This window comes from Botryllus schlosseri, chromosome 2, assembly GCF_051294905.1.
Source record: "Botryllus schlosseri isolate E-star chromosome 2, Bs_hap1, whole genome shotgun sequence".
Lineage (NCBI taxonomy): Eukaryota > Metazoa > Chordata > Ascidiacea > Stolidobranchia > Styelidae > Botryllus > Botryllus schlosseri.
Genome location: NC_137237.1, coordinates 13,777,707 through 13,799,293, shown reverse-complemented (window position 1 = coordinate 13,799,293; position 21,587 = coordinate 13,777,707). Strand labels below are relative to the sequence as shown.

The following is a 21,587-nucleotide window of genomic DNA, read 5'->3' as shown; positions in this document are numbered from 1 at the left end:
CCAGGCCAAAAAGTAATCAAAACAGGCACATCACCCAACCACTTCTGCCTTCACCACCAGCTTACAGTGCAACTATCAACTTAACCCAAAGATGGCGGCCAATTGATCACGCAAATATCGCGAGTAGCGCACTCCAGTGTTTATATAGCTCAGTGGTATACCCCCGTTCGAATGAACTTACTATATAGTTTCCTACTCACATGGAGTTTGTTGTAAATACATTACGTAATACGTATATTTAAGATATGTTTTTGAAACTACTTCCACTAATTAGAAGTTCTGTAGAATAACGTCACATTTTTATATCGGCAGAAATATATGGTAAATCAGCGACATCGGTATCGCTAAAAATCCTGCTGTCAGTCGGGCTGAAATCAGAAGACTGTATAGCAGAGCAGCAGATAGATTATACCATCTACAATCCTCAACTAGTGATGTCCAGTGTTAGACTCTATCCTATTTTCTACTCATCGCCCCCTCATCAAGCTCGACACAAATTTTCGCCTCCAAATTTACGGACCCGGAAAAGAGGACATATTTTGGCCGTGTTAATTACATATCTCTCACTATGGACGTTCTAACATGTTCTGCCCGCTATCACCCCCTTTGGTATTTTCCCCCTTTGTATCTCAAAATCGCCCACTTGAGGCGATAGATCGCCCACGTTGGGAACCACACACTGCTGTATCATATGGTGATGACTGATGACCGCTATGTGACCGCTAATGACCGCTAGTGGACACTAAAGCTAGGAAGCCTTGAGCTTTTCACCAAATTCCGAGTACAGATTGCAAATGGAATTTCTACCTAATCCCCAGCTAAAACGCCGAAAAATGCGCAAGTCATACAAATTAGATGGTTCATAGACTATTATTGGTTCACGGAGACCAATGCAATGTTATAAGGCTAGTTTCCACACTTGGGTCACATCGGATCAGTCGAGGCGTGGAAATGAGTGATTTGAGAATTGATCACCTTTGTTTAGAGCAGACCTGGGCAAAGTGCGGCCCGCGGAGCTATTCTGAGTGGCCCGCGTGCCCGTTGCTTGAAATTCAAAATGTGAAACCTAATTTTGAATACTGCTGCGTGGAATAAAACCATAGGCTGTATAAACTGAACCGGAAGGGAAATTGGTTTACTTTGAAGCCTGTTCAAGTGTTCAATGTTCATTAATATGCCGCGATTACATTACACAGCCTCCGTCCCTCGCAGGCTCGCATGCGTAATCCAGTTTCAAAATGAAGTATGTCAAAGTATGTCGTAACAATTAAAGTTACAAGAAGTAACTCTTTCCGTATAGTTTAGTTCAAACCTTCTTTGTCGCCATTGTCACATTACGAATTACACGGTCTGTTCTTCAAATTGTTTGGTGATAGGCTACGTTTCCAAATACCTATTTTGTAAAACAAATCCATCCATATACTAATAGTTTTTAATTTGAGATATCATCATCCATAAAGGATGAACGGGCATGTCAAAAAGGAAGCCGAAAGCTAAAATTCAAAGACGGTATGGAGCACTAAATACAGGGCCGTAATTGCCGCACCCCAAACCCCACAATCGGGGGCCCTAGCTCGAAGGGGCCCCAACAAATTATTTCGTAAATTAACATAATTTAAAGAGTCTTTTTCATATATTCACAAACTTTATTCAAATTTTCTTCGCGCTTCGCGCGATTTATCGTGACTAGTTCTCTTGCTATTGATATGGGTACCCCTCTCCTCGATAAAACGCCTAGTTTATAGAGATCAGTATTTCGGCGTCGGTCGTTACGGCGTCACGACACATCAAGACGTTAACAATGACGTTTCGGCTAACATACGACTCTGCGAAGAGTGCTGCCAAAAATCTCGGCGGCGAGTAAGCCTTTACTAAAAGTACCGCCTCATATTTGACGGAATCGATATATATATATATGTAGCTTTCACCAAGCCGCAACTGGTCGGAAGGCACCGATCAAGACAATAAGCTTTGCAGTATCACAAATACTTTTTAATGTCTTAACATTGTTTCGAATTATGACGGAAAATAAATAGATTATTGGTTTTTGTTAATTAACTGTCATTTTCTCATTATCTAATACAGTGGTTCCCAAAGTGGGCGCCAGCGCCCCCCTGGGGGCGTTCGCGAGTGTGAAGGGGGCGCTGGCCATGAAATGGGCGATTGGGGGGCGCTGGCTAGAAAATGGGGCGGTAGGGGGCAGAGATGAGCATGGATTAGGATTAGGTTTTGAAAAAACAGGATTTGTAAAAATTTTTCGGATTTGGATTGGATTTGGATTAGACATTTTTTTCGGAATGGATTAGGATTTGGATTGGATTTAGCTATTTTCTGGGAGATTGAAATGTCATGTGGCGAATGGCGACAAACTTCATTCAGATCAGTTATTAATGTACTTATGGTTACTAAGTTATCTTGAATCAAGTGAATCGTTGGTTGTGGAAGAAAATTTTCGAATCCCTCCATTGCATAAATTAGTATTTTTTCTGAATTTCCAGTTAGAATCGGATTAGGATTGGACATGGACTTGAATATGAAAAAGTTATGGATTAGGATTAGGATTTGGATTCGAAGGTTCGGATTTGGATTGGATTAGGACATGGAAATTTCAAATCCGCTCATCTCTGGTAGGGGGGCGCTGAAAGCAAATGCGGGAGTGTAGGTTTAGAATAAGGCAACCGCTGCGTATAGTGTTAAAACGATTGATTAATAAAGCAGCTAGATTCGCAGGAAAATCCATAATAGATTAAGTAAGGGCAATTTAGGGTCGTCCGTCTATTCATTCAGCTGTATCGGAAAAGTCCATTGTTACTTGACAATGTTATCCTGCTCATCGATGGACTAATTTAGCAGTCGGCAGCATCCCCGACAAGCGTGGTTCAGTGTATGCTGTTGTGAGAACTACGAAGTGTATTTGAGCAGTTATTGCTCACTGCAAGATGTGATGGCTTTTTAAGAGTCTTGCTTGATTTTCTTACTGTTTCAAACGATCGTGGATTTTCCACAGCGCTGTCACCGTGGCCTTCGACACGGCGTTCTGGTTGCGAGAAACGACATCACTCCTACTTGACAGTCGTATTTCTCAAAATTTAAGGGTAGAATATATCCATTCTTAGTAATGATAGAGGTGAACATAGCACTGTCCGTATTCGGTGACAAGTCAGTGATAATTCACCGGAATTTTGCAACACAACAACTGTTCCAATTCTTAAGCTTGCTTTGAGCTACCGTTCCAGCTCGAATACCTGATTTTGATGGAGAAACATGAATCAATCATCTCACAAAATTACACGAGGATGGTGATTTTGTTCCAGGATATATTCCAATTAGAAATTCATCGCCGGATATTCAATCCATTCTGTGTGGTTTCCAGACATGAAATGTTTGAGCAGCTGATTACAATGTAGTTAGGGTACCATACGTCCTCTTTTAAGAGGATTCGTCCTCTTTTTTGATGTTTTTGAAAGTTCCCTCGGAGGACGCCTAAATGTCCTCTTTTTTGAGAATTTGTCCTATTTTAAAGAAATTTTGGTTAAATGCATGTGAAAATTTGACTGAGATATCGGAAATCAGCGCTCGGCGGATTTTTTGGGACCTGAGTCAGAAAAAATGACCTTTTTTTCTACTAACTCAGAAAAAATTTACCATTTTCCGGATTTTATTCCAGTATTGTAAGTCTGAAAATCTTGAAAAAGCTTTCTCTTTTCAGATTCCCAAAATATGGTAGCCCTGATTGAAGTGTAGAAAAATTTTGAGTTCAAAAGTTCAATATCTCCAATCAATCGTTCTGGATACACAATTGATTAAAAAATAAACACTCTCACAGGAGTCGGTTTGGCTTTTTTCGTCGTTGTCCTTCCCCGCTTATATTTGATAGAACGTGTTCTCAGCGCCGTGACCAAGTTCCTGACTCACATCAGAAACAGACTTGCCAGAAGGCCTACATGAAGTGAATACTGGAGATTTTAGAGTCTAAAATTTAGACTGATATTGTTCCTATCAAGACTCAAACCCAATATGACGAGAATGATGATAACTATACACCAGCTTCATTCGTCTCGTTATTAGCTGTATTAAATGCAGAACCACTTTTGTTTTATGATCAGGTGTGGTGAGGGGGGTGTCGGGGGGCGGTGGCACTTCATTCGTTGTCCAGGGGGGCGGTAGCTCAAAAAAGTTTGGGAGACACTGAATTCTAATACCAACGCATCCACTGAGCGGCATTTATTAGCAATGTAATTCACTCCTTTCAATTTAGAAATTAATAGGCTACGCTGGAGAATATAACTAAACATTTTGACTCGGCCCGCCAACGTATATTCTGATGCTCATTAGACCAGCAGAGAAAAATAGTTGCCCACCCCTGATTTAGAGCTAGATTAGGCAACGGCGAACGCAATAATTTTCATGCCGCGTGAAGCGCTAAAACATTTCAAATTTACGAATAAATGTGGTCAATAGTATGGATACTTTTGTTGCATGTGTTGCGGGTCACAGCTGTACCGCGGGGCTCATCACAATCACAGGAGTATTCGGCGCCTGGAGATGGCTGGCGTCATGGGCTGCGCACCACTAGACTGAACCATTCCAACGGTCTCAAGTGATACCGGGAATATCCCGTTCTCTCATAATTACGAATACAGTTCGACTCAATCCTATACATGTTAGGCGAATATTTTAATTTTCCTGGAGGGTTACCAAAAGAAAGAAATCTAGAGTCACTTATTCGCGCGAAACGCGAAAGATATTTCAGGTTAAATCCATCTGCCGTGAAATTTTCTTTTCTTTATTTTAATTTACATATATTTACGAAATTGTTGGAGTCATGGACACCTTCGCCGCCCCTGGCTACGCCAACGCGCCGAAACGGTTGCTTTTTTAGTCATCAGCATTCCAAATTTCGCGGTCAGGCTAATTACAAGTTTGGTTGACCTTGCAAGTTCACAGTAAATCACGTTGGCAATTCAATTTTTGATAATATATATAGTTTTAAGAACTACCGCGCGGGCCACGGGTTGGCTAACCCTGACTTATAGAGTCAGCACTTGTAATAACTAGGTCGGTTGTTCTGACATGTTAAAATAAGTCAAAATTTTGTCAAAATTGTAGTGTTAGGTCAAAAACTTGTCAAAATTGTTTACAAAGTCAAAAATTCTTTGCAACCTGCATTTCGTTTGTATCGCAGATGTTTGCACTGTCGATGAACCATAGCCTAGGCTATGGATGAACTTATCATTTGACATTTTACAGCTTGAAACATATAGGTTGACATAGGGTAATGCTCAACGTACCGCAATATCCTAACTGAAGCAAGAGTGCGTGGGCATTGGTTATTATATTAAGAAGCACACGATGAAAAATTGCGACGTAGAGAACATTATTTCTACCATAAGGCGTGATGTAACTACTGGAATTCTTCATAGGTCCAGATTTCGTTAAAATAAAGTTTTTCAGGCCAAACTACTTCGTAAGGACAGACAGCTCCAACCAGAAATGAAGATAAGTAGTACAATTCTAGCATTATGTGCGGGAAAACACCTAATTTACATACATGAGGGCTAAATCTTCCGTTATTCAGGTAAAAAAAACGCATAAGTAAAAACGTCTGCATTCGATTGTGTTCTATGAATAAATGTTACAGCTTAAAATATTATTTATTAAACGAATATTATATCATCGCGATACAATATACTTCAGATTGTCGATTTGGGTTTCTCGAGGTATATGCTTCCAATCACACGGAGGGCGTCAGCGCTATGTCGCTATGGCTATACAATACATACATTATAGTGAGTTTGGCACAACACGGCGTAACAATAGCCGTAAAAAGCCTACTTCCGAACCAATGTAACATTAACAATGCTCCAAGCGCAGCAAGCCTGTTACGTAGTATTCTGGTGAAGGTTCGTTATACGTGTAGTGTATACGGTAAATGTGGTAGTGTGCTCTTACAAAAATTTAGACTAACGGCCATACATTCCTAAAGTAGAGCAATAATGAGTAGCGCATTCAGTATTAGTCACATTTCACTTCCGATATTGCTAGATAACTTACGCATGGCAATGCATCACTATATATGATCCTGAAATTTGCATGACTGGAACAGCTCTGTGAAGGAACTTAGCTTGATAATGCTTTGTGCTGTCGTTGCATGAAGTATACAGTACACAAGGAAATTAGCGTATGCTTAACTGCTGCAAGTCTGCTTATGCGTTATGAATTACGGAATTCATGACAACCCGAATTGCGATGATATTCTTCCGCCTCCTCCCAGTCATCTCATGTCGGTAGGTCTTGAGGTGGAAGAAGAGGATCCATACGAACAGATCGGGCGGAAGCAGCAATTCGAAATTCCAATTCAGGGGCTAGTGGATTACAAATACGAGGTATGTAGCCTACTTGTACAATGTACATTAATACAAATTGTAGACGCAATATAGAGAGGTTATATGGCTTTTGAAAGTAGCAAGTCGTATGGTATGCACTGTGCAGGATATATAATTAATACCTGCTATGAATGCTGAATATGCAATACATCTGTGCTATAATATCTGGTCAACATACATAAAACGCGTGACTTTCCATAGATATTGACGGGTTCAGGTCAGACTAATGTAAATCGTATGACCATAGAATAGATCATACCTGGGCATTGTGCGGCCCGCGAATCCAGCGATACGATTCTGAGCGCGTCAACTTGTTTGGAATATAGATTATGAAACCTACTTTTTAACGCTGTCCGTGGACTAAACGATAGTCCGCCTATCTCTATAAACTGAACGAAAAATGCGTTCACTTTGGAGCCTGTTTATTATGTGCCGCGATTAAGTAGCCTAACATACGTCGTATACGTATTTCAGATTCGAAATAAAGCCAATGTAGCAAAGTATATATGCCGTAACAATTACTGTTCCATATAAGTACAAACCATTTATGTTCCATTGCATAACAAAACGAATTACCTAACTTGAAGAGCTTCTTGGAGGAAAAGTAGTTCAATATACAATTGAGTAGTATATTCATATTGAAATGAACCTGAACACTGTAAACAGTGAACACTCGCCAGGGGTAGCCTAATCGTCAGCATCTAGTATGGCAGTGGTTCTCAAGCTTTTTGTCTTCGCGGACCCCCAACGTTTTAGTTCAATTCTAGCTCTATGATCGTGCAACCGTCATCTGTCATGTGCAAATATTAACTGTAGGCTAGTGATAAACAGCAACAATATCACATTTCTCGAAAATAACATCATACTATTTACATGAAAATTGGGAAGTCTTTTTTTTTTATTTTGAAGCGAATTTTGTAGATGCATTTCTTGAAATACATGGCCGTGTCTTGAAAATTTGCACCGTCGATTTGACATGAACGAGTGCCGAAAATCCAGTAAAGATAGGTGGTAGCGAAAGTAATATTAACTCGTAAGGCTTCCGACGAAACCTTTTGGTATGATCGCCACATATATGGCACCAATATAACGCCCAAACTGGTCATTTCTATTCAGCAGTTCATCTTGAAGTTATTCTGGAATAGCGGTTACGTATATCACTGGAGAAAATGTTTTCATTTTTTATTATTTTTTATTCCTAACCCCAACAAGACACCTCTAAACAGCAATATGTTTGTATCGGTAGGCTATTGGCAATTTGTCGATTAAAATGAGTTTGCACAGTTAAATAAGCCCTCACAAACGGCCATTCTCCTTATGTGAGTCCTGAAGTTTTAGCAGTTATATGAAGCGAAACTGCTTGAAGATGTCTCTGATTAAAAAAATACAAATTAGGTTAACAACTATTTTGCAAATTTGGACGTTTCGCGGACCCCCTGAAATTGATTCACGCACCCCTAGGGGTCAGTGGACCCCAGGTTGAAAACCAGTGGCGGCTCGTGACAATATCGGGTGGTGGGGCAAGGGCTGCGAGCGACTTTTATCAACATGACGTCACAATGGCGTTTTCCAACGTAAAAAAGTAACTTTATGATGGTCACATGAATTTCCCGACAACAGTGATTTTAACGTAGGTGCCGCGAGAGGTTTGCCGGTGAGCCGTGACTTGAAGTGTGGTAACAAATGTTTTATTCATTTATTTTTAATCAAAGGATTATTTTACAAAATGTACGTGAACTAAGAATCGTCCCTATGCCACGAATCAAGTATCAGGTCATCCTTAGTAGCATGCGTTTTGATTTCATGGTAGAGTTATAGATTACGCAAATCGATAGACCCTAAAATCCGACCGTCACCCCAAATTCGAAATCCGGATCCAGTCCGGCCAGGTAAAAAAAACATTGAAATCCTGCTCCTGCTCCTGAACCGGACTGTGGCCATCTCTGGTTACGACCAGGTGATAATAGGCAACCAAAGCGGAGGCACCCGGCGTACGATTGGATCAATAGACTGGACAACTTCTAGACCTCTCATTTTCGCTCTAAAGGCAACTGCGTAAACTACGTACGGAATAAAGATTCAATACGATTCATGTTCGCACTTGACTTGACCTGACTAATTCCAATGACTAGAACTCGAGAGATTGCGTAAGCCTAACTGGAAAGGTCAACGAGTTCGGACACATACGCAATTGTTATCTCATAGATTGGGCCTGTCATATTGAATCCAGAACATCAATTTGAATGGTCTTTGAAGAACTAAGGACAGCAGCCTCGGAACTTCGGTCTTGGAACAACGTAGGACATTTTGGCCTTGAAACTGGAGACTGTGACACAACACATACGGCTCACTGTCTATAAGTCTGCTGCGAAATCGCCGTTGGAAAATATATTAATATATAAATACATGAATAAAAGCCGTAACTTAGTATACTGTTACAAGAAATCATCGAGAAGTAGCATACGTAATCTCATAACCCATTCCGGTATGGTACACTGTCAAAATCAATGCAAACAGACGAACACCGAACTTTGAGTAAAATACATCGAGGAATAGGCTGATCGAATGATCAGCTGTTAGCCGACATCGAAAATGAAATAGCTATCGCAATTGACAGGGGATTGTAAGCAAATGGTTTGAAGGCCACAATTTCACAGTGAAATGGACATTGGCGAACATAAAATTATGCGAATACTTGAATGCAAACCGAGAATCTTGGTTAGCTGTTTCATGCGATCATCGAGATATACCATTGGAAATATCATCACCGATCTCGTTATGGAACGCAGACTATAGATTAGCACAGACCGACACCGGCTTTTGCGTGAGATCCGCAATGACGTAGGTAGGCTAAGTATCAGATCAGCGCGCATCTCTACCATACTCGACCTCGAAAACGAAATAACTGCCTCAATCATTGAGTGTCAACTTTTAGACTTGGCACCGCGTTCGATACTAAAATCAAGACATACCGTGTGAAAGCTCATGACAGATCTAGGTATGGAACATCGTTAAAATCAATATAGACCAATAACGGCTTTTGCGTAAATTTGTTGGCGATAAATGAAGAGTCAGCTCTTACTCGACTTTGGAAACGAAATTACCACCCACATAGTTCAGTGACAAACTTAAAACTTGTTACATCGGTCGATACTAACACTTACCGTGCCAAATGTCATGACCGATCTCGGTATAGAACAGAGGTCTCAAACTCAAAGGTGCTTGCGGGCCAGTTTTCCAGTTTTGACGACGCCGCGGGCCGCAGCATTTATAGGGGTATTTTATGCCTTTCCAAGTAGGCGTTATTTGGTGGGAATGAATTGTCCTATTGAAAGTGAGCCGATTCAGCAGACTGGCAGTAAACACACATCGTCAAAATGTGATTTAATCTTGTATCAATTTAGGCCTGGCACGAAAAGAATCAGCACATTTATACCTATTTGAATAGAATTGTTGTTGTACGTGATATATATATTAATTGTAAGATATAGACACCGTATGGGTGGACAAATGTATGATGCCATCATAAAAGCTATCGGGTTATAATTTTGCAGCTACTATGAATATTTTGAATTTAACAGATTGATAATAGAGACTGATCTGATATCAAAACATTTTTAGGTTGAGCATTGTAATTCCAATCCAGGATTCGGGTATACTTCTGATAAGTAGGCCTAGGCTATTTATTAATCTCATGGCCAAATATCTTCAAATAATATAAATATATTAATGAATGTGTCCTAGTGATTGAAATGTCGGAACGCCGAACGGCCCATTGTTGTTACATCATTGGAGCGTACCACTACCTTTAAGAGACCTTATATAATAACATGGTTTAGCGACCAAACATGTATAACTAACAGATTGCCAATGGTTGCCATAACTACTTGCTTAGATAGCGAAATACCAAGCTGCGACCTTCTGATCTATTACTGTTCCCCTGATACGCGAATATAGTTGTCTTGCGTCCATGTTTCTAACAAATACACGGCATTCCGAGTCACTTCGAGTCCACTCGAGTCATTTTCATTTCGCCATCGAGTTAGCCCGTGTCTGAGCAATTCTAAGATCGAAAGCTCGCGTCCGAGTCCAAATCACAAATTTCAGTCACGAATCGTCTAAGGGTCAGGTTTGTCATCATGAATTGGAAATGTGACGAAATAGTGAATCTTCCATTGCATGGTAGCGTTTGCATTTGATTTGATAGTGAAGTTTGATGAATAGTTTCAGGCTTTCGGAGCAATTTAAGAGGGAATTTTCACTTTATAACCTGAAAAGATATATGTGACACTTATATATTGTAGAAATAATAAAAATCTAAAATGTCGTCGCGGGCCGCACATAAATGCTCTGGCGGGCCGCATGCGGCCCGCGGGCCGCGTGTTTGAGACCTCTGGTATAGAACATCGTCAAAATCAATGGAGACCAATACCGGCTTTTGAGTAAAATCCGTTTGCTGTACTATGTACATGATAGATCAGCACACACTGAACTTCGGAAACGGAATTACTACCATTATCTTCAAGTAGCAAGCCTAAAACTTGGAGCAGTGTTAAATACTACCTTCACGACATATCATACCAAGTTTCAAGAATTATCATGGTGCGAAACACCGTCAAAATCGACCTATACCAGCAAAGGTCGACTCAACGCATATTACGGTAACCGAGTTCAGATATAGATACGATTGTTACATCACACCTTAGGGGCGAGTAGGCATATTTGCCCCGGTTGCTCGGCCATTTTACGAATAGGAGAGAGTAAATCACCGTTTCTTTATTGTGCGTGGCTTTGAGAGAATAGATAGTGAAAGCTTGTTATGAGCGCTACCGGGGCAAGCCCCGGCTAGGCATTCACAAAGCGAAAACACAGAAGAGAATTCGATTTTCGCAGAGACTTCGCTATGTATGGGCGTTTGCAAGCGAAAGCACAAGAAGAACGCGGGTTTCGCTGTGATCTCGGTATATATTGATTGCTGTGCGTCTATAAATGGTTAAATTGTTATTGAACAGAATTTTAGGTGGGGCAATGCCCCAGTTGCCCTATAGGACGAGCCGCCACTGTTGAAAACCACTGTAGTAGAGAATTGGAAAAGAACATCGTACATCGACATTTTTTTTCAATTCTCCACTAGTTGCTGGCGATTACCCCTGACAGCCGAAAATATTCGGGTTAATTTCAATACGAATACACTATTCAATGAAATACCTAATTTAGAAATCATGTGAAAAAAGAAAGGTTAGCAGTTCGCCGGATTTAAGGATTATAATTTGAGTCGACAATGAGGGAAAACACCCGGTAAAATAAAGACACTCGAATCAGGCTGAGTGACCGCGATTATCAGACCTGCTGGCGACGCTAGTAAAACAGCAAGGCTATGTTAAACAAGGGCTGAGCAAAATCGAGTGCCTGAGCGATTCGATTCTGAATCACGTAATACGCTTCGGGTCGAGTATCACTCATTATGACGTCATAACAGAATGTAATAAGTCAAAGTTCAAATATGTACCGTTTATGCCACCACAAACAATATAATGCCAGTTATCCATCTCATATACGATACTTTGTTTTTTTTTTCGACCATACCGATTTCATTCCACTTGGTGGCAATGTTGTGGGATGATCATGACTTCGGAAGTGTGCTGCATCCAGTAACCTTCGTAGCTTTGTACCATATGTTTCGTATGCTGCGATACCGCCATCAAGGTTCCGTATGGCTTCATCGGTTAAAATTAGTATCCAAACTATAATTCTCGTTGATAAATAATAATCCTCCGTTCTCATTACCTAATATTAACACACCAACTTAGTAGTTTGTTTTAGCGATTTAATTTAACGCTTTCAATTTAGAAATGAAATTAATGCGCCATATAATACAGTTTAACGTTTGGACCTCCCGACCAACATATTTTCTGCTAGTGATTTGATTTCTCGGGTAAATAATTGCCCACCCCTGTCATAGGCCTTGTAATTCTACTACAGAACTATCAATTTACGAAATACTCCCTCTGTCAATCACACATGGAGTACCTCCCGCTTCGCCAAAACCTCAACTACAACACCGAAGAGTCACTGATAGCGTTCACTGTCCATGTGTCTATCTTTGTTTCCAGATCGGATCGAGTGGTAGAGGACCTGGTCAATTTGGAGGATGGGTTCAATACTTTTGCGTAAGCGAGGATGGTCGAACTTTATACGCATGCGACTCTTTCAATAAACGAATCCAGATTATATCACTTCCGGATAGAAAATGCAAGTTAGTGGAATTTTGAATTTTGTATCGGGCATTTCTATTAACACATTTGCGTGAAACGAAGGTCTATATCAGGGGTCTCCAACACGCGGCCCGCGGGCCGCATGCGGCCCGCGAGGTCCTATTTTGCGGCCCGCGACCTGATTTGAAAAAAATTCAGAAAAACGCTTAGTAAATCATGTTGAAACGCTAAAATTGATTTCAGTTGAAACATAATGTTGTTGTTTTTCAAAGTGAGCCATTCTATGTGCCCACTATCACTATTACTCACTAGTTGATACGGCTTCGGCATGGTAATATCATTCCATGGATGAAGAATTTGCTGGTACGAATGGGCATATTGCCTTGACGTGCAATGGCCCACTACTGCCAAGACCGGGACGCCTGCAAAACGACTTCGGGCGCTCCAAAAGACCATGCTTTACGAGGAGATAGTTGTCTAGCAAGTAGGCCTACCGTGTATAGCTAACCCCAATATTGATTCTTCAATCCATGGGTGGCCAATCTGCAGCAGTAGAAGGAAAATTATGCGGCTGTCGACACTTGTAATAACAACCCTAAGTTTTCACAGATACCCCCTGCATCAGCTGTATCTGGGAATCTGATCACATTGGCCGAGAAAGGATAAATATTTTATAGTAATATGTGAAACTATACTAATATTTATTGACGAAATTCACTCATGAACATGAAAAATTTTTCGCGCTTCGCGCGACTACAGATTGGTTCTCTGTGGCTCTTTACAACATAACTACTAAAGATTTGGTGCGCATAGTAAGCCGATATGTGCATATAGATTAGTTCGGAGTGTACCGGCAATGGACATGGACATGATAACGTGGGTATTTGGCCCCAGCTAGTTTATCACGACTAACCACCGGTATGCGGCCGCAGGCTACATGAGTACGCGAAATGCGGCCGTGAATTACAAAAATGTTGGCCACCCCTGTTTTAGCGGCTAAAGAGTGTTGTCATTGTCAGGTATCGTGTACAGCTCATAGTCCAAAATATAATGACATTGATGATCATGATACTTTTTGTTGTATTTGTGTTTGTTCAATAAAATATTAGTTCTTTTGTGGTGACTATAACCGTCGCCTATGTTAGAAAGCACAGCGTTGTAATAACGTAGAGTTATCAGACGTGGTTGTTGAACTGCGTTGCCTACTTTTATATCGATATTGATGTCATGCGGCCCGCGGCCTCCAGGAATTTGGAAAAGTGGCCCGCGACCTATTTTGAGTTGGCGACCCCTGGTCTATATGATGCGAGTTGTGGCCCGTATCAATAGTGTCATTATATGCTCCGTCTATAGGTTACACCTAACTTTATTTAGTAACGTGGCTTTTTGGGTTGGTAGTAGCCTGCCATTTCAGCGTAACGTGATATCAAGAGTGCGGTAGCGTAAATATTCGGAGTTGCGGCATTTGCTATGGACACGACTGCCATCAACATGGACCAAAAACCAGTGACAGCCAACAATGTTTAATATAGCCTAGCCGTGTCTAAGAAAAACGGTCATAATCACGGCAAGTGATCCAAGACAAGTTCTATAAAGACAGAAGTCGAAAATCACCTTTACAAATGAGGGCAAATCTTTGAAACACCGACGGCGGGGCAACCATATGCATATAGTACATCACATCGGAAGTCTGCATCCACACATGGCCGTAACTGCCGCACCCCAAACCCCCAATTGGGGGGGCGAGATCGAAGGGGGCCCAAAATTATTTCGTGAATTAGCATAAATTATAGAGTATTTTTTGAAAATTTATGCAACTTTTTAAAAAATGTTCGCGCTACGCGCGATTTCAATTCCCCACATACCTTGATTATTGCGTACTCTTCCGTCAAGAAAAAATACACAAGATCTATAGAAATGGGCATATCGCGGCGTTTGACCTTTACCGCGTCACAACGCACCAAGACATATAAAGTCTTAGGCCATGTAACATGCGACTCCAAGAAGTGTGCCAGAACGATCGACAGCGAGAAAACCTTGGCCGTAAAGGACTGCCCTTATGCTGACCAAAAACTTCGAAATACCGAAAACTTCGTTATATATACAAAATACATATAGGTTTAATTGTCCATAGGCGCCTAAATGACTGGCGCCGAATGTTCCTGTCCTGGCAATCTGAGCCTCACAAGACAAATACCATCCCGCAGGGAAAAAATATATGCCAGTGAAGAAATACCAATCTGAAATCGTGTGATCTTTCAGTTTAGTAGGTTTGGGCAATTCTATATTTTTTGATATAGCAGACAGGAGATCACGAAATAACATTATGTAACGAAGTCATACCAACGGGTTCGCCCTTGGAAGATGTTCAATTATTATTTATGGGCTCTACACCTACAGTTTCAAAGACACCTCTCACTCAGCTCTACCAGCAAATCTGATTACGTGAGCACAGAGGACAGGAAATTGATACCATGGAATTCCCGATCTTATTCACCGATCTAATCATGAATGATCGAAATATTCGCGCATCGCGCTGGCTCACTAAACAGTACAACTTCAATGTCGTGGCAAAAGCGACCAACGTGATGGGGGGTCAGTCTATCACCCATGGGAGCCCAAGACTTAAGTTTTTTTGGGGGGGCTGACGAAGTGCTGTTTCATTCCTGCCAACGGGTATACACCCGGAGATGTTTCATTATCATGGAAGGGTCCTACCTTTTCAAACACATCTCACTCAGCTCTACCGGTAGATCAGATTATGTGAGCAGAGAGGGGATAAAAACTGATAGAAATATAAATGCAATTCCCGATCATATTGACCGATTCAGTCATGAAGTAGAGAAATCTCTTGCGCATCGCGCGTTCAGGTGAGTAAATGTGAGTCACTCAACGGACACCCCAAATAGCAGATAAGTAGCGGTAAACAGCGTGAGGGGGGTCTGGGGGGCGAAGCTGCCCATAAGTTAGGTATATCACCATATGGGGGCCCAAGACCAACGTTTTGGGGGGGGGCCTGACGAAGTGCTATTACGGCCTTGCATCCACATATAGGTCAGGTCAATAATATGATGGTAATACGCAAATATATTGGAAATAGTGATATAAAAATCCTGCTGAGGCATGGGCGAAATATACTAGTTCCAAGTGAGCCCATAAGTAATTAAAATACGAGCCCAAGCAGATTCTGTGTCGGATTGTGTGATCGTGATCGTACATGATACTTCAAGATTGTACGAAAGCTTATATGTACAAATCATGTGGACCGGCTTCGCCAAAAAGTGAAGATTTTAATTCGGGTCATTCCAGACCATAGAAGTATCCATGATCAACTTGCACGTGCACATTGCACAACACAGGCACCGATTAGTGACGTAGCCATAGGGGCAAAAGGAGTCCTTACTCTTCTCAAAGTACATTTTTGCTCGCTGCGATGTCACTTTGTTTCGGTACATCAGCAATCGATTGTGAGATTCTCATAAATCTCGTACAGGCTACGTTCCTGACGCTGACCGGATTTTACACAATAAATAGTCTGTCCTCATCAAGAAACGCATCACTGACACCAGGCAACTCCTGATCACAATTATTCCCTGTTTCAGGCATTCGTTTACTACAACGATGCCGCAATACGATTACTGCGCTCGTGGAATCGCTGTGTTGCGCGGCGGTAACGTCTGTGTGAATTGCGTTGGCTACGACGGCACTTCGAAGATCGGCATTTTCACGCCCGACGGCCAACTCGTGCACAACTTCGGACCGGGACTCATAGGGCAATCCCTCGCTATGACTGTCGACCCCATGGATCGCATTACTGTTGTGGACAGGTATAGGCACGTTCTTGATAACCTAATTGTCGTGAAATTGCTTCCTTAAGGCGTAGCCAGGATAAATCCTGGGAATTAATTGATTTTTAACAATAACGTGACGTCATCGATTCATTGTGACATCGTGAACATAGATGACATCACGATCTCTATGTCGAAAATTAGGGGAGTCGGCATCATTCGCCACTGCCTGCTTCATGGTAATATATGCCTGATGTTGATTCTACCTCTGTACTATGTAGAATGTAGATTTGGCGACTATATAGCGTATAGTGCAGAATTGTACAATTATTACATATTACAACAATTACAACAGATAAGTTTTGAACTATACTTGATGGAGACTACGGGACTTATGATTTTAATTGTTACAGCAGACTTAGTTACTTTTCCTTTATTTTGAAACTGGATTGCGCATGCGAAATACGTAGGCTACGTAATCACGGTGCATACATAAACAGGCTTCAAAATAAACTATTTCCGGGTCAGTTTATACAGCTTATTGTTTTAGTCCACGCGTTAATTTTCAAAGTAGGGTTTGTGTTCTTTATTATAAGCGACATTTCGTTGGTCGGTCAGAATTACGTCACGGCCTGCGTTCGGCCTGCGGGACGTAAAGTGCCCACTGCCCAGGTCTGGTGTAGTGTAATACGTACCACCGCTGTAGCACGAATGTGTTGCGGGTTCGAGTCCGATCGAGTATGACTCCAGAATCCCTTCCTAAATGCTGAAGCTTGATGTTCACTCCTCGTTGCCATACGATCAGTATAAGCGGTGTTTTACATAATAGAACGAAAGCGGGCATTGTCATTAGTCGGTAGCTCAGGTATCATATCACGATGAGTGGCGTGCATGTAGTGATAAATGATCATATGTCGACACACCATGAATACTAAACAACAACTCACTCACTCTGTCTGTATCCTTTCCGCTAGATACAACGCGTATTACAGGTATAGATGACTCAGTATATATCGGAAGCGTTGTTATGGCTTCCTGTAATATACTAAATACATGGCTACTGTCACTAACAATTCATAAAAACACAAGATACACCCTTGGATTTCAACATTGTGGTGTATTTCATCAATGTTAGGGCTACCATATTTCGGAAATGTGAAAAGGGGACACTTTTTTCAGACTTACAATACTGGAGTAAAATCCGGAAAGAATGGCAAATTTTCCCTGACTTTGTGGTTGCTTGACTAAATCAAAAGGTGAACTTTCCGGCTCAACTCCTAAAATACCCATTTCTATCAGGTTTTCCGCTGGTTAACTAAAAATGGTCATTTACCTCGCTCAAGTCCCGAAAAGCACGTCTGACCGTTAATTGGCCTATATCTCAATCCAATTTCCACCTACATTTAACCAAAATTCTCAAAAAAGAGGACATATAGGCGTCCTCCGAGGACACTTTCAACAAAGAGGAAAAATCCTCTTAAATGAGGACGTATATGGTAACCCTAATCCATGTGCGGTGAGTGCCGAAATTCTTTCGATTCACTCGAATATCCAGCCTGATTATATCAGAGTGGCGAAATTAATGCAAGGTCCAACTAACTATACCTAGTTTCAAAGTCTGGGACATCTATTCTCCACACGCATAGCGGTGAATACGTGATTCTGAATTCTAGAGTCTACAACATGGCGGGTGTTGCAGCTGTATACCTATGGTTGAATTTAAAACGAATGGTGTTTTTAAACACCGTTTTAAAGAGTTCCCTTTAAAAAGAATTGATTTATTTTTCAAAACTTGTATATGCCATAAATTGTGTAAATACTTACAGAAATCATGTAGTATGAGCCTATACGGACGATTTGTACCCGATATAGCCGACGTATAGGATACGGGAATAGTTCGTGGCGTAATGCTTAAAATAAACAACAATAAAGACATACTAACTGCTAACAAGTACCTTGTTTTAAACTTGATTGTTTTAAATTTATTTTTGTTTTGTATGCAACCCTAGTTGTACCACTACACTTGTATACGTGAAAGTAGGGTTACCTCCATTTTCAGGAAATTAAAAATATACTTCGAGGACGCCTAAATCTCTTCCTTTCTGGCAATTCGTCCTCCTTTACAGCCCTTACAGCTGGCTAGTGGACAGAGTTAACCGAAAATCGGCATAAATAACGCGAAAAAGGTAATGCGGACGTTCGAGCGGGTCATCCGGGAGTCGAATCAAAGTGATGATATTATTTTTAGTCAGCATAACAAGATTTCCAGAAAATAGTTAAAAATCAGTTGTTTTGAATTTCGGTAAAGTAACTTTTATGTTTTTTAAAAAGTGTCCTCCCTTCCGGATTCCAAAATATGGTAACCCTAAGTTACAGTAAAAATGCTGCTATGACCCGTAGATAGAAGTAGTGAATGCCACACAGCAACTCCAATTCAAATAGAAGTACATAACGACACAGTCGAATCTACTAACGATACTAGCTCTGTATATAGTTCCAGTACGTCGGGACTGACACACCCTATAGAATTCTCTGGTCTTCGCGGCATAGCGTTTTCGACTTTATTCAGTCACATATTCATTGTTTGTATTTTAGTTTGATTTTTTATCCCAAAGCCAATGACGCGCGCAGTATTCACACTTGGACTTTTATTGATTATAATGTCAATTATGCAACGATCCTTTCTCACCTGTTATAGCGGACTTTGTAATTGTACTGCATTTAGGCGGCGAATGAGAATAACCATGATGTCAAAAAACGGCGAAGGCATCAACAGTTTCATGAATCCAGTAAAAGACGATTCACTTCGCATCTGCTCGAACAGCAGAGGTGATATACTGGTACCGGACCATCTGAAGAACGTTGTTTGGTGGTTAGACGAGCGCGGAGCACCCAAAGGCAAGCTCATTCCCCCCGGCGGACCAAAAGCTTCCTTCACGTATCCGGGAGGCGTCGCCGTTGACGCGAACGACAGTGTATTCGTGTGCGATGTTGGGAATCACGGAATCGTCAAGTTTGACTCGGAAGGGCATTGCTGCGGACGGATTTTGTCGAAGTCAGACTCGCTCTGGCGGCCTCACGATATCTCGATCTCAAAACGGGGACACTTGTTGATTAGTGAAGTCTCAAAAACATTCATCAAACTCTTCGGTTACCAGCGGCAATAATCGTATCGCTTGAATCGCTCAGTTCATCGGTAACAAATGAAAAATTAAATGTTTTGTGAAATAGAGCTTTCGTTTCATGACTGTTGCAGTGTTGCTACACAAGTCGGCTATGCATGCGCATATGACTGCTGGTTGGTGTTAGAATGATGATGCCATTATACAACCTCAACGATTTGTGGACCGCAGCTCGCCTGCATATGTCTGAAATACCTGTATGTCGGCCAGCCAAGTTCAGGAACTGGAAGAGGATGAACAAGACGATTGTGAGAAAAAACATGACTTCCGTACAGACTCACTGAACGATCTCACCATGACGTAATACTCAAGGCCGGGTAGAGGACAAGCGCTTCCTGATTTTGTGTATTTGTGGATGCGCGTGTAATAGCCTACAGCAACAAATAAGGCCCGTTTATGCATCTGTATGCTTTTACACACAATATGATTCTATGTTAAATCCCATATGTAAACTATTCGGAGGTGTATTTAGAGGGGGCGATAAAGCTGAATTTTTCTACTCGAGTATATGGCATATTTAGCTCCAGTTAGCCGACCCTACTCGAGGTGTCTCTCCCACTTCAACGCGTTTTGGCCAGATTATCTGCATCGCCAGTTTAGTTTCAACGTCTTCATGTTCGTCAAATAGGAAGTATACGCCTATGCTCAGGGGCGGGCAACTTCTCTAGCCGGCGGGCCTAATATGGGGAATGGAAGTACTCGGCTGGCTGGATTCCTGAATAATTGATACATTTTATCGCGTATATTTATGCACATGTACAAGGACTAAATAGTAGTTGATGAAAACTTCAATTTTAAGGCAGAGAGAACAAAGCAGTATATTAATTGAATCTATAAACGTAATGAAATTCAACAGCTGTTGAAGTCAATGACACGTTTATGGTCGATTAATGTAGTGAACAAGCTCTTTAAACTCTGGCTGCATGTCGGGCGTATAAACCCTCAGTTAGAACTATGATTATGAACATCAGTCAGATTGCAACGTCGCTTTATTGTTTTGTTGGTGTTCATGGTCGAAGATATTTCCTCGCAAATGTTTGTAGACCCGAGCAGAACAAGTAGTTTCATGGCAATCTTTCAGGGGTTGGCATCAGTATCGGTATCAGTTTTAACAATATTTTCATCATTTCAAAACACCACAAAACTGCGATACAATGAAAAGATCGGAAGGTGTCGAAACGACTTGGTTTCATTCAGTGACGCAAAAACACACAACGTAATGACAAAAAAGAACTAAAGAATTACCTACAGTCACTAAAATTTGACGGAGTAAGCAAGTATTGGGGCAGGGGTGGGCAACATACGGCCCGCGGGCCGGATCCGGCCCGCGAAGGGATTTTGTCCGGCCCGCGGACAGTTTTCCGTTTTACATGATAATGTGGCCCGCGTCCCTAGTCTGCCGAGATTTCCCACTACTTGCTTACAACGTCAAATTTTAGTGACTGCATAGTGCATGTTATTATATACGTATATGCGCAGCGTGCTAGAGTGGAGCTTACGCGTAAGTTCGTTGAAGCGAGAAGACTTGCATTATCGGCATTTGGGATGTATACTCAACCCTAATGTCGTTTGTGGTAATCATGGTGTTTGTCGACTACAATGGTCAATTACACCAGGCTGATATTTCTTATTTTTCATTCTGTAACCGCCGACTTGTAGCACGGCACACTTCTAGGCTTTTGTAAGACGATAACACTGCTTATACCAGGGATCGCCAACTCAAAACCGGTCGCGGGCCACTTTTCAAATTTCGTAGAGGTCGCGGTCCGCGGACCGAATGAATTCATTATCGAGATTTCTCAGGCCACACAGTTGAACAACGATGCTATCTCGTCACCTTCTCAACCCTAACGAATATATGTGTTGGTAAATTAGGGGTACCGGGGTTATCGAACTCCTTGAAATCTTAATTGAGGATTGCACCGTGTGTTGATTGATCAGATAGAAGCAGACATGGCGGCGCCTGTATGACAATGCTATTCTCAAAGCCACATTGTCTTCGTCATTATCGGCGAG

At 41.4% G+C, this 21,587-nt stretch overlaps 1 protein-coding gene across 1 annotated transcript; it reads left to right on the top strand.

Annotated features, from left to right (window-relative positions):
* The first annotated feature begins 5,873 nt into the window (after positions 1-5,873).
* LOC145433687 (uncharacterized) lies at positions 5,874-20,013 on the top strand. Its single transcript, XM_080310856.1, has 4 exons — positions 5,874-6,386; positions 12,500-12,642; positions 16,204-16,428; positions 19,115-20,013. Exons 1-4 carry the CDS (start codon positions 6,216-6,218, stop codon positions 19,554-19,556), a joined length of 981 nt encoding a protein of 326 aa, XP_080166982.1. The 5' UTR covers positions 5,874-6,215; the 3' UTR covers positions 19,557-20,013.
* The last annotated feature ends 1,574 nt before the right edge of the window (positions 20,014-21,587 follow it).